This window comes from Sceloporus occidentalis, unplaced genomic scaffold (genome assembly GCF_023333645.1).
Source record: "Sceloporus occidentalis isolate IW3139 unplaced genomic scaffold, rSceOcc1.0.p SCAF_378, whole genome shotgun sequence".
Classification (NCBI taxonomy): Eukaryota; Metazoa; Chordata; class Lepidosauria; order Squamata; family Phrynosomatidae; genus Sceloporus; species Sceloporus occidentalis.
Window position 1 is genome coordinate 449,749 of NW_028317358.1, and position 12,185 is coordinate 461,933.

At 37.9% G+C, this 12,185-nt stretch overlaps 1 protein-coding gene across 1 annotated transcript; it reads right to left on the bottom strand.

The window, feature by feature from the left end:
* Positions 1-1,774: 1,774 nt before the first annotated feature.
* Positions 1,775-11,436, bottom strand: LOC149273407 (vacuolar protein sorting-associated protein 33B-like; the record flags this gene model as incomplete). Its single annotated transcript, XM_089506365.1, has 16 exons — positions 1,775-1,854; positions 3,720-3,836; positions 4,294-4,363; positions 5,027-5,128; positions 6,025-6,098; positions 6,490-6,622; positions 7,256-7,302; positions 7,773-7,827; positions 7,938-8,002; positions 8,091-8,165; positions 8,735-8,825; positions 9,411-9,497; positions 9,785-9,858; positions 10,090-10,167; positions 10,908-10,993; positions 11,321-11,436. Coding segments are annotated over 16 exons (1,350 nt in total), but the record flags the coding sequence as incomplete, so codon positions are not given.
* Between the last annotated feature and the right edge of the window lie 749 nt (positions 11,437-12,185).

Consider the following 12,185-nt stretch of genomic DNA (forward strand, 5'->3'; position numbering starts at 1 on the left):
CCCCTTCCCTCCCCTGATAGACAAAGATAAGCTTAGTAAACACAAAATGCAGCTTTTATATGATTTCATGAACACAAATAAAAAAGCTATCCACCTGTACCTGGGTTGATGACAAAACCAAGTCTGGAAAGGGTTACAAAGCCATTTTAAGGCTCTGGGGCACCAGTGAACCACTTGGAACAATGCGGAACCTTCCCAGGAGTGGCCGTCCTGCACATTATATACATACATATACACACATATATATATACTTATATTTGTAAGTGGCTGAGATTGAACAGCTGATGCGTGCAGCTTGCATCTCTGTAACACCTCACATTTTAATATGCATTCTTTGCATATTTACCTTTAGAAGAAGTAGAGAAGCTACAGCTTCTTAAAGGAGCCATACAACACAAAATTGAAATTGGAGGTTTTTCTGTTTTGGAACTGGATTGGCAGCGAGTACAATGTACGTAACAGGAGATGTGTTCCGGCCACGTCACAGACCGATTAGGAGCCTCACAATTTTTTTACATTTTTTTTTTAATTCAGACAAAATTTTTTAAAAAAGTAAAAAATTCTGCCTACAGGTTGCCACCTGGCTCGCCCACTCAAGAAAGTCTCTGACCCCGGCTGTCATGCAGGGGTTTAGACATTATGGCACAGCAGGGATCTGGTGGACTGCCAAACACTCCCAAATGAGACATAGGCTTCAGAAAATAACATTTGAAAATTCCAAGTTTTGAAAAGGGAAGAGGCATTTACAGTTCCATAGTGTGCCTCGTAACGTAAAAACCTATGCTGTTTGGTTTTTGTTTCAAATTCAAAAGAAATCTCTATCCGTCCTTGGAAAAAAACTATACAAAATTTGTGTGGGTGCATGAAAAAGGACAATCAAGAATAAGTAAACAGTTTAAAAATGCTGTTTTGGGACAGTAAAAGAGGAGTATGTGTATGACGGTTGGAGAGTCCCTTTAATAGGTGTGTATATTTACGCTTTCTAGTTAAATACTAAAAAAAAAAAAACATCTCTTTTTGTGATCCTATACCGAAGGAGGCCAATACAAACTCTAACTGAAGAGCAATCTTTAAAAGGAATGTACACAGAATCTCAGCGTTAATATATATTCCTTATCTAAAATGATGGCATTTTTTTTTCAGGAAAGGACAGTTCAGATGAGGGATACCAACGCCTGGAGGGGGGACAGGAAAGCTCGGAAGTAATCGCCAGTAAGTATACTGTATACTAAAACATGTCCCTGAGTTATGTTAAAATTGGCGCATTGCCTATGCCTAGGGTCTGCTTACATATGTTGGGGGCTTTCCGAACAGATCTGTTATTCTGTTATTCAAATACTTCTTGGTTAAGGAATCCTCAACCTGTAATTACACTTACAAAGCAGAAAACCCAGAAAAAAATAGCAATTACTGTGGTTTTATGAAATTAAAATTAATCAAGCAACTTAAGGACCTTCGGTACTAAAAAAGAGAGATTCATTAAGTCATTATTTCTTGCTGCTTAAAAAGACAGTTAAGTATCAAGCGACAGCAGGAATGTGCTGCCAGTAAAGGTCACATTCAGCAATAATGAGCATTATGACAGCTGTAGTGTACCTTTAACATTCAAAAAAAGCATTTTATAAATACAGAGGTGGCTAAGGATACATTTCACATTATCTCTAAAGTTCTGAACCAGCTGGCTGTTGGCCTGGCAGGATTTTCAAATGCAAATCCTTAGCTGCCCGATTTCTCATAGATGCACCCGGTGTCTACGAAAATGGCTTTTATGACGTCAGGATTTGGTCTCAGTCATTGACTCCAGCATCCTTGCACTGTTTGTAATTGATGTTGTTAGAAAAATAAATTTATAACCTGAAAACAAGAAGTGCGAATTATGAGTCAAAACTTCTATGTATGTTAAGAAAACTCAAATCAGTCACATTTTACACGTAGCCTAAGGTTAACCCCTTTTTGTACCCTGCGGGACCGAGGCTGTTTTAATACTTTTGCGGTGCTTGTGTTCAGCTGTAATTTTCTCCTCACCCATTTAGTGAACCCACATAAGTTATATATTGTTTTTTTCAGGACAAGATGGGCTTTCTTCAGATACCATTATTTTGATCGTATCATCTTATTTACTATAAAAAAAAAAAAAACATGGTGAAAAATTGAAAAAAAACACATTTTATGACTTTTATTTGAAAAATCTTTTACTCACCTAAAGAAGCAAGTAGAAAAACTAGCTAAATAGATTCTACTACTTGTCCTGAGTTTAGAAATACCCAATGTTTTTATGTTTTTTTGCTGTTTTTTGTAAGTTATAGGGCAATAAGTACAAGCAGCGTTTTATGATTTCCAAACCTTTTTTAACAAATCTGGTCAGTCTGCCTCGATCTCCTCTTTGGAACATCTTTGAAGCCGGTTAACTCAATTTAACCCATTCAAACCATATATTTTTGAAAACTAGACACCCCAGGGTATTTCAAATGCTGTTATTTTAACCCTTTCCATGCAACAGTTATACAACTACACTTTGTCAAACTTTGTAATAGTAATAGATATACAGGTTCTGGTATATGTCACTGTCAAACAACACCCCAATGTGTGTTCAGGAACATCTCCTGAGTGCAGTGATACCCGACATGCATGGGTTTGTCGTGTTGTTTGAGATTTAAAATGCCACATTTGGGAAGTGCTTTTATTTTAACTCTTTTGTTGAGATTTTTGAGAAATTTTAGCACTTTCTCAAAATAATAAACTTTTTTTTTTTTAATACTTTTTTTTATATTTTTTTTACACATTTTGCTGGTACTGGATGGTTCATCTAGTGACATCACTGCATAATGATTTTTATTTTTTTTTACTAAATTTTCTTTTATTATTAAGGTCTGCATAATTATTTTTAAATGTTAGCACATTTTTTTATTTTTTTATTATTTTTTGAATATTTTACTAATCACATTGTGATTAGAAAGCTGGGCTCCATTGACTTGCATGGTTGAATGCAGTACCTGTATTCAACCTGCAAGTGGAGCCAGAGTTCTCTAGAGTTTTTTTCCCGGGCCGCCGCCATCTTGCTGATGGCGAAGATCACTGGCAGCTTCGGCTGTGACCGCTCCGGAGCGGTCACAGCCCATCCAGAGGTAAGTGTTTGGTGTCACTGGATGCCTCCTGATCGAGGCATTCCAGCGACACCATTTAAGGTTTTAAAACGGGCGTCCGCCGCCATACAATGTATGGCGGCTGTTGACGCCCCGGGGGGGGCCAGACATGGCCCCCGACGCTGAGCTCGGCCTTGCTGAATGCCTCGACATCGAGGCATTACAGTAACGCCGTTTAAGCGAAGAAAGTGATCGTTGATCACTTTCTAAGCTTATTTAATTTTTTGACGGTTCAGGACCGTCAAAGGTCATTACGTGACCGTTTTTCCATGACGGTCCTGAACCGGCAAAGGTCGTTAAGGGGTTAAAGATAGCCTTAACTGTTTGGGTGCAGTTTGGCTTTTAATGCACAAGTAAGTATCAGTGGCCACAGTGGTGTATTCAAGGTACGAGGGAGGAGATGGCGTCATGTCCCAGTGAACTGCCTCTGAATAAGAGGGCTACGGATGGGCCGGTTATGCCCATTACACCAACAGGGCGATTTGGCCCCATTAGTGTGACACAGGGCAGCCGCCTACTGAATCTGCGGTCCTAGGCCAGAATACAGAAAACTATTACATGGCATACATGCCCTACCTCTTTCTTTTCCTAAAAATCTCAGTGCGGAGATCTCTGAAAATGTGCAGCCCCCGAGGAATACTGCAAGGATTATCCTCTGGGAGTCAGAGTTGGTGTTCTGGTCCGACATTTGCTCTAAACAAAACAAGGAAGTAGACAAAACAATGGTTATTGATAGATTTACAGGTATAAAACGGTTTATGAAACAGTGTGTTTCTTCATATAAGAAGGCGTTTAAATAAGTGCAATTGTTAAAGGCAGGTGCTGACTGAGCCGCTAGTGCCATCTGATGAGATCATGCAAATGTGTCAAGAAACTGTTCTAGACCAGATCTAAGACCATATTTAGACAAAGTTCCTCCGATTAAAGATAAGGCCAGCCCTGAAATTAAGGAAGCTATTAATTTATATGATTGCTTCCGCCAATAAATCATGCTACCAGCTCCAGAGCAGTCATGTTTCTGGCTCTAGGTAAAAAAGCATTGATCTCCAAATGGCATTTACTACGATATAATATCAGGAAACCATCGATGCCATTTCATTCTAAGCACACTGTGAATTTTGAGAACTTGGCACTAGTAAAGCCGACGTACCTGCAAACTCACTGCCGTTCAGTAAACGCGTGACGTCTTCAAGACCGACCCAACTCTTACGTAGCAAAACCTGGGGAAAAAACAGCTTTATGTCAACCTTCCCAAATAGCAATATAACAGGTAGATTGTGAGAGAGCCAAAGAAGAAATTTCAGCAATAAATAATTCAAAGCAAAATGCTAATACACTGCCCAGGAAGACAGGGCTTGTTCTAGAGGCAGGAGTAAAGTCTTCCATGATAAATGCCTGTACAGGAACAATATTCTATTATATATGAAGGAAAACAGCAAAATGAGGCAGACAACATACAGACTACTACTTGTTATATCAAGGTCTTCCACAAACGCATAGTGTCATCCCTCCATACTTATAATTTAATAGGTTATATAGTGTTGAATAATAAAAAAATGCACATGTTCAGCCATTTTTTAGGTTAACTACCACTTGCCATTAGCTGCTTGGGAATAATTTCAAATGAAAAAGTAAATTTATCAATGCTGGATAGGAATTGTCTTTACCAAACCCTGTTTTCTCACTAAGCGTGTTCTGAAGTGACACGTAAGACTCATTTTGTGCAAAAAATGCACAAAAAACTGAATTTCCTGTGGTCTGCCTCTGTTGTATTTTAATTGTATTGTGTGTAAGTTCACATAGAACAATAGAATCCACGTGCATTCCAACTACATAGAAAGTCATCATTATTATGTAGAAGGCATTACTTAACAGATACTCGCCTGTTCTATTATTTTGCAGCTTAATGGGATGTAGGCACCACTAAAAATATACGCCATGTCCTTAGGGGTCTTCAGGTCATATTCACCATCTATGCGAGGAATCTGCCAAAACAAAGAGATCCTTAGACTGGTCACATTACTGTGCTGATCAAAAGAACTACATCATGTTAAGTGCCAATTTTAAATAGTTGATGGGTTTTAAGACGCTTTAGTGGCAGTTAACCGCTTAGCTGTTCATCCATTACAATACAGACATGTTAAGTATATATCTAAACAATTTCCTGTTACAGGGCCCCAGTCAAGAACACAGACAGCTAAGATAGGTGCAAATGTTTTATCTAAAAACAATATAGAATGCAGAACTATTGACACAAACACAACATGCAGACAGACACAGCTACTGTGGTGATTACAATATAAAGTTTCTTTTCGGGGAACACCTCTGTTTTTTAATAGACGTAAACCCTTCGGTAAGACATTTCTCCGAGTAAGTTTCATCATCCCATAACCACCATAAGAGTTGAGACGTCTTGCTGTATAATTGTCACTCTATTCAGAAGTGTCAGCCACAATTCATTAACTTCCTTTAAATAAACTAGAATTACCCACAAAGAGTACCAGAAGCTGCACAATCCCTGCAAAGACTCATACCTACAATTTATATTGAAGGCCAATGGCAAATAACATGAAGAATACAAAGACATTTTAAATATGTCTCATCTGGCCCTGAGCATCATGATGCCATTCCTAGTATGCATTTTCTACAACGTTTAGGAAGGTAAAAAATGTTGTGGGTATATGTTAATGTAATGGACTTTTAACATCTTCATGCTGTAAATGAAAGATGAAACGTTTAAGTTTTTAAACACTGATGATTGTGAGACTTCAGCTTAGAGTTTTAACTGTGATTCTAATAACTTTCAATGATAAATAGTCCAGACTCTGTCCAAATGTTCCCAGTGCTGAGAACTGGAGATAAATGCACATAAAATACTCACCAGACCAAGTCTTTTGCTGATTCCCCTGAAATGACTTTTTTTTGCAAGTGATGAAAAGGCATCAGTGATCTTGCCTAAAGAAACAATAAGTGTGAAGGCTGAACTTTCACTTTTTACATTAAATTATTCCATATAGCTGGGGGAGACAAATGGCAAAGCAATAAATGGCCACTATACATTTGTGCCAAACAGGGTTATTGGGTTGTTCTGCCCAACATACACTAGCCGTCACCAAAAAGGGAACCTTCAGAAAACCCATAGAAGCGGTCAGATTGGACCAGAAATCCTGAGCAAAAAATTCTGATGGCCGTTTTATAGTTTTTTTTTTGTTGTTTTTTTTTTTACATATAATGGGATTGTATGCCGTTGCTGAGATGATTATTTCATGCCATATACTACTACATACCTTTACAGTTCTAAGCTGCCATATGCCATTATAGTAATAAAAGGGTATTCTTTTTTTACCTGCTGCTTTATCTGTAACGAGTTTGCTCACTTTACTCTCTACGGCAGTGAGAGTTTCCCCTGGCACCTGTTCTGTAAGCAGGCCAGCCCGTTTGAGATTGAAGAAGGTAAGCAGATGCTCAGGTCCATAGCTCTAAAGTTAAAAAAAAAAATAAAAATAAAAAAAATAGGATGGCATTGTTTTAGGGAGTAACCTTTCTCAACCATACTTCATAACGGCCACTATTCAGCTGTCTGATACAACCAGAGAAAGCTACCCAATACAGCATCCAACTCCCAGATACTAGAGCATATAGAGACAGCCATCTAATACCTCCAGATACCACACCAACCAGAGAAAGCTATCCAAATACATCCAGATACATCTATCCAATAGATCCAGAGATCAGACTACACAATACATTTATACACTGCTGTTAGATTAGTCCAGATACCACATTATATATAGAAACTGCTATCCCAGATCCAGATACCACAGCCGGCTGATTCCGTTATACAATACGGACACATATAGAAGTTTAGTATATTTTTTTAATTTTAAACCCATTTTTATTGATATTTTTTCTGGTAGTGGATATTTTCAGTAAATATTCTGACAGGGGTATTTAGTTGGTACAAACCTAAGAAACAAAAAGCAGTGGTATCTTAACAGAAGCTGATACTGGTTGCACATAAAATATCCTCAACTGATATGGTGGGAAATACAAAAATATCCAGTTTCCAAACCGTAAAAGATCATCAAATGATGCAAAAGTCTCATACAAACCTGTAGGTACTGAGTCTTCAGCAACCGATAATCTTTAGTTATCAAACCTAAAAATATATACAAACAAGAAATGTAACCTCCTAATCTGGAAAACCCACACAGTACATGTATGAGAAGGCTTTATATTTCGTGAGTCACATTTGGGTTAAAATGCAGTGCAGTCCCATTGATTCAGATCCTTGGTAAGCAATATAGCCATGAAAAATTACATAGGAATCGCCAAACTTGGGAGACTTTGACATAGTCGTGGGTTATGCTATATATGGCCATATAGTGTGATGTAACCCCCAATATCTATGCCTTAGATGGGCATTTTTTGATATTCACTAGCCGTGGGCTGATTCTTGCTTTGTTTTATATACTTTTTGGTCATTATAGTTTGCGGGATCTGAATTTTAGGCCTTTTAGGTTATGCACACTTCTATGTATAATTGTAATGCATGTATGACTGCCTAACAACCCAACAGAACACACAAGACTGTTTACTCCCTTTACCATGAACAGCAGGTATACCTACCATTCTCTGTGATTGACATGAGACACAGTAATCGCAGACTCTCAATGGGTGAGACCTAGAGATACGAACAAAATAATATTCATATCATCATCCAAAATTAAAGATGCATCTAAACGACTTAATTCTTACCTATGTTTCTTAGCGGCATGCGGATAATATCCTTACCTGTCTGTTTATATGCTCTTCTATGGAACCAATGCTTTCTCTAATATCAATCCCTTCAAGTAATGCTGTGTAGAAGTAAAAAGGGACTATGTTAGCATAATCTATTACAACTATTCAATAACGTGGCAATTAGTCTTATATTAGGATACTTACAGTGTTCGGTTTTCAGTAACTCCTGAAAATCCTGTTTAGTTTTCTTCTTCATAATGGACTCACAGGCTCCAATATCTTTAAACAAAATGATTATTTCTAGAATCAGTTTAAAATAAATGGCATAAAAAAAGAGATTTACAAGCCTGTCAAGGTATATAAGAAAGGGGAAATGTGGACAGCCAGGGTGTGTAAAGACATGAGTTTAGTCTTCACTTGGTGTGAAACGACTGCTGCACATGGAAAAATAACATTTGTTTAAATTGTTCACAACTTTCATATGACCAAAGGGAGCAGAAGGCTAAGTGCCGTTCAAATTTTCCCCACACTTGAATAAGTTTAACTGGAGCAAAAGGCTAAGAGCAGGCACTGCCAAAGCTCTTTAGCCAGGTGGGAAGGACTTTTTCATTTATACAGAGTGGGAAGTGCTCTGCTTTTATTGTATCATGGTGAAGAGCCAAGACAGCATACTTTGGCAGCACTAATGCCAGGAGTTAAAACAATACAACAAATGAAATAGATACAAGATGGTTTGTGTTTACAAATGGATACATATAATGAAATACTTCAAAGCCACACTACCTTCCTCAACATAAAAAGATCAGGAAAGGTCCAAAGTTTTCAAAAAAGCTGTAAGAAATACGTACGCAAACTCAGAAGTCGATGCTCTTGTTTTAAGCCTTTAAGTTCTTGAGAAACAAATGTTTTCATTTGTTTAATGTCCATTCCTCGTCGTTTCTAAGGTGTTTCAAAGTGCAATATAATATTTATTTGGCATATCATTTTGCAGCACTTTTTTTTTAGCATTAGGATTCAGACTGTTATCGAGTAATGATATGATGGCTCACCACATGTTAATGACTTACAACTCCAACTCTTAGATCACACTCACAAGGAAGTATTAAAATGATTATGCAGCAAGAACAAAGCTTCATTCCTCTAAAACAATAGATTTAGAAAAATGAAGCAACACAAATCATGGCAGGTTTATTCATACCCTTATATAATAATAATAATAATTGTGTATTAGGATTTCTTTTTTCTTTCCTCAGATTTATTTTGCCTTGCTTGATGGTCAGTAGATGCCAGTAAATGACACCGGCCCATGCCTCTCCAAAAGTGCCCACTCACAGAACCTTCTCCTTTCACTTTGTACGCTCCCTTTTTTGTTTTTCCTTTAAAGTATTTGTAGTGAAGGAATTTTTTTTTTATAAAATAACTGCTAACAAGAAACACTTTCTGGACAAATTATAATTGGGTAACCCTTTAAAAAGAACGAGGGCACGTCTTCTACGATTAACATTGCACATAAATATTACTCACATCATAATGTGATTGCAGATTTCGAGCTTTCTGGCTCAGGAAGCCAAACACATTGGAGAAATGCTCATTCCGAATTTCCTCAAATACCTGAAAAGTCAAAATCACTTGATTAATTCACTACATGACTATACAGTATACCCCTGAGAAAAATCATATAGTAGAATGTCATCAAACAGGATTTAATGCTGGGTAAATGCCAACAAAAAATAATCTTATGATACCCCAGGTTTAGAATCATGTCCCTTGGGCATCTATTTCCATACAGCAAAGTTATGCATAAAATCTAATCAGATCACTGCAGTGGCTGTTCAAACTTTGCACTGGAATTTCTTTTCATTCATAATCCCGCCGGCAGGCGAGAGCAGCACATGTACCTTATCTTGAGAGTTTAATAGAACTTTGATACTTTTATCAGAGGAAGTGACATCAGGGCCAAACTCAACACTTCCTGTAAAAATAAAAACACTGAGAGTTAGGATGTAGCCAAATAGATCTCTGTGGGGCTTTATTAATATATCATGTGAAGACTTGTGGTCCATTTTGCACATTTTGGTAGCATTTGGTTTATTTATTCTAAAACGGCATTTGCCATTAACTTCTAAACACTTGCAGGTAAATAACAAGCAAGAGTCAGAAAAACCATGTGAAATTTCACATATGGACAAAGAACCCAACTTACCACATTTAATGCGAAAGACATCATCAACCAGTCCCTCATACACAACCTGGGAGCACAGAGGAGTGACATGGTCCACATCTGGAATAAATACCACCATTTAACATAGATTTCCCCAAATAAAATACTGTTCTATTTTGCAAATGCTTTAAAACAAGAGAGCTCTCAATGTATTCTTCCGGATTAAAAAATGCATGCTTAAATAAATGTCTTATCGTTCTCTCTAACTGCAAACTTCTTCAAGAGGTTCTCACATCCATCTGCGATAATCGCTATCTGCCTATAACCTGTAAATTATTTTGGCACAGGTATGAGGTTCTTGAAAGCTGTACTTGATCCATGGGGGCATGTTTGGCTTTTGTTCAGATTTGGTCTTCGGTCTGATAAAGCTGAAATAACGCAATCGTTCTGCTGCATGACATTATGAGACATGTTGACACAACTAAAGTCGTTCCTATCAGAATATTTCAGATGTGTCTCTTTGTTCCTCCAAGCTGGACCAATGTTTTTAATATACAGACCAAACACTATGAAAAAGGATGAATGACTTCTGCCCCCTCGCACTCCGAGGTTTCAATGTAATCATTGGAGTGACCTCCACACACGTAGCATAAGGAGGTCTGTCACTGAACCATATTACATTTATGTTTCCTGAAATATCCAAAAAACTAGATCTATGTGGACTCAAAAAGCTATTTTAAATAAATATTAAAGTTACTCTCAAATAAACTTAACTGTTTTACAGGGAAAGGTCCCTTTAACATTTTCTATATCACACTAAATACTTTTTATTCCACATTAAAGCTACACATCACTCTTACCTCTATCAATCATGAAAACAACACCCAAATCTGGTTTTCTTTCTCTGTGGTCACCATCTTCATCCTCCAACATGTCCCTTCCACACCTCATAGGCCATCTGTGATTAAGAAGTGCAGCAACTATAACGGACTCACTTGCGTTAAAGTTCATATATACTAAGCACTGCTGTGTAAGTAGCGTCTTGCCAATCATTTGTGCTTTCTTTCTCTACAATGGGCGTTTATAAGTACTGGCACTTTTAACTATCTCCTGATGCTAAATCACAATTATACTCCACATCTGTATTATCTTAGTTCCTTTTTGTATGAAAACAGCTAATTTCCATTGTACATTATGAATCTGAACAACCGTAACCTACTGTATACCTGCGAGAAAGAACAGTTAAACGAGCACAACTGGCACACACACGCACGCACTCGTTACCTTAGAACATCTTCCTATTCCATAGGCCTTAGAGATAGGACCAAAGATGGAATTTAATAAATGGAGAGCTTTGGCCACAGTCCCAATCCAACGTTGATCCCCTTCCTTCCAAAATAGAAAACAAAAGGTGTAGAATTTATCAGATCTCCTGGGCCACTATAATTTGGATTCAAATGTTTTAGAATGAAACCTTAGCTGCATGTTTGCAATTTCTTATACTGAAAACAAATTGACTTTCATATTTATTCTTTAAAAATGAATTGCTTACCTTAAGTAAATCAATGAGATCGCTGTCCCCGCGTGTGCACAAAGGGACATTATTAGACCCCCGCAACATTCATGAGACAACGCTGTAGCTGCCTGGCGGTAATATATCATGTGCTAGGTGACAGGTTTGGCCAATTACCTCTCCTGACACATGATAACCGTTAGGGGTGCCAGAGGAGCAAATGTATATGGGGGACTCTGCAGGCACTATATACATTTACAGGGACCTCTCAGCTATCATATGCATTAAAGTGCATATGGTAGTTGGGGTGACCCTTTAAGTCATATATTAAATTATATGATCCCTTGAGGACTCATTTGTGATAGTCGCAATTTTTTTTTTAACATTTACCTAACTACATTTCCCACCCTACCATTTTTTTAATGTTGATGTAAGTTCCCATTATTGGCATACCTGGAACTTCTCGGCTCCGGCTACCCGGAGACTTCCCTTGCAGGGCGCGGCCAGGTCTGCACACTGACGTCAGCGGGCGGTCCCGCTGATGGCCGCTGGAAACACCCCCATTTCAAGGAAAAAATGGGCGGGGCTTGTTAAGACCCTGCTCCCGCGACCCGGAAGATTCGGG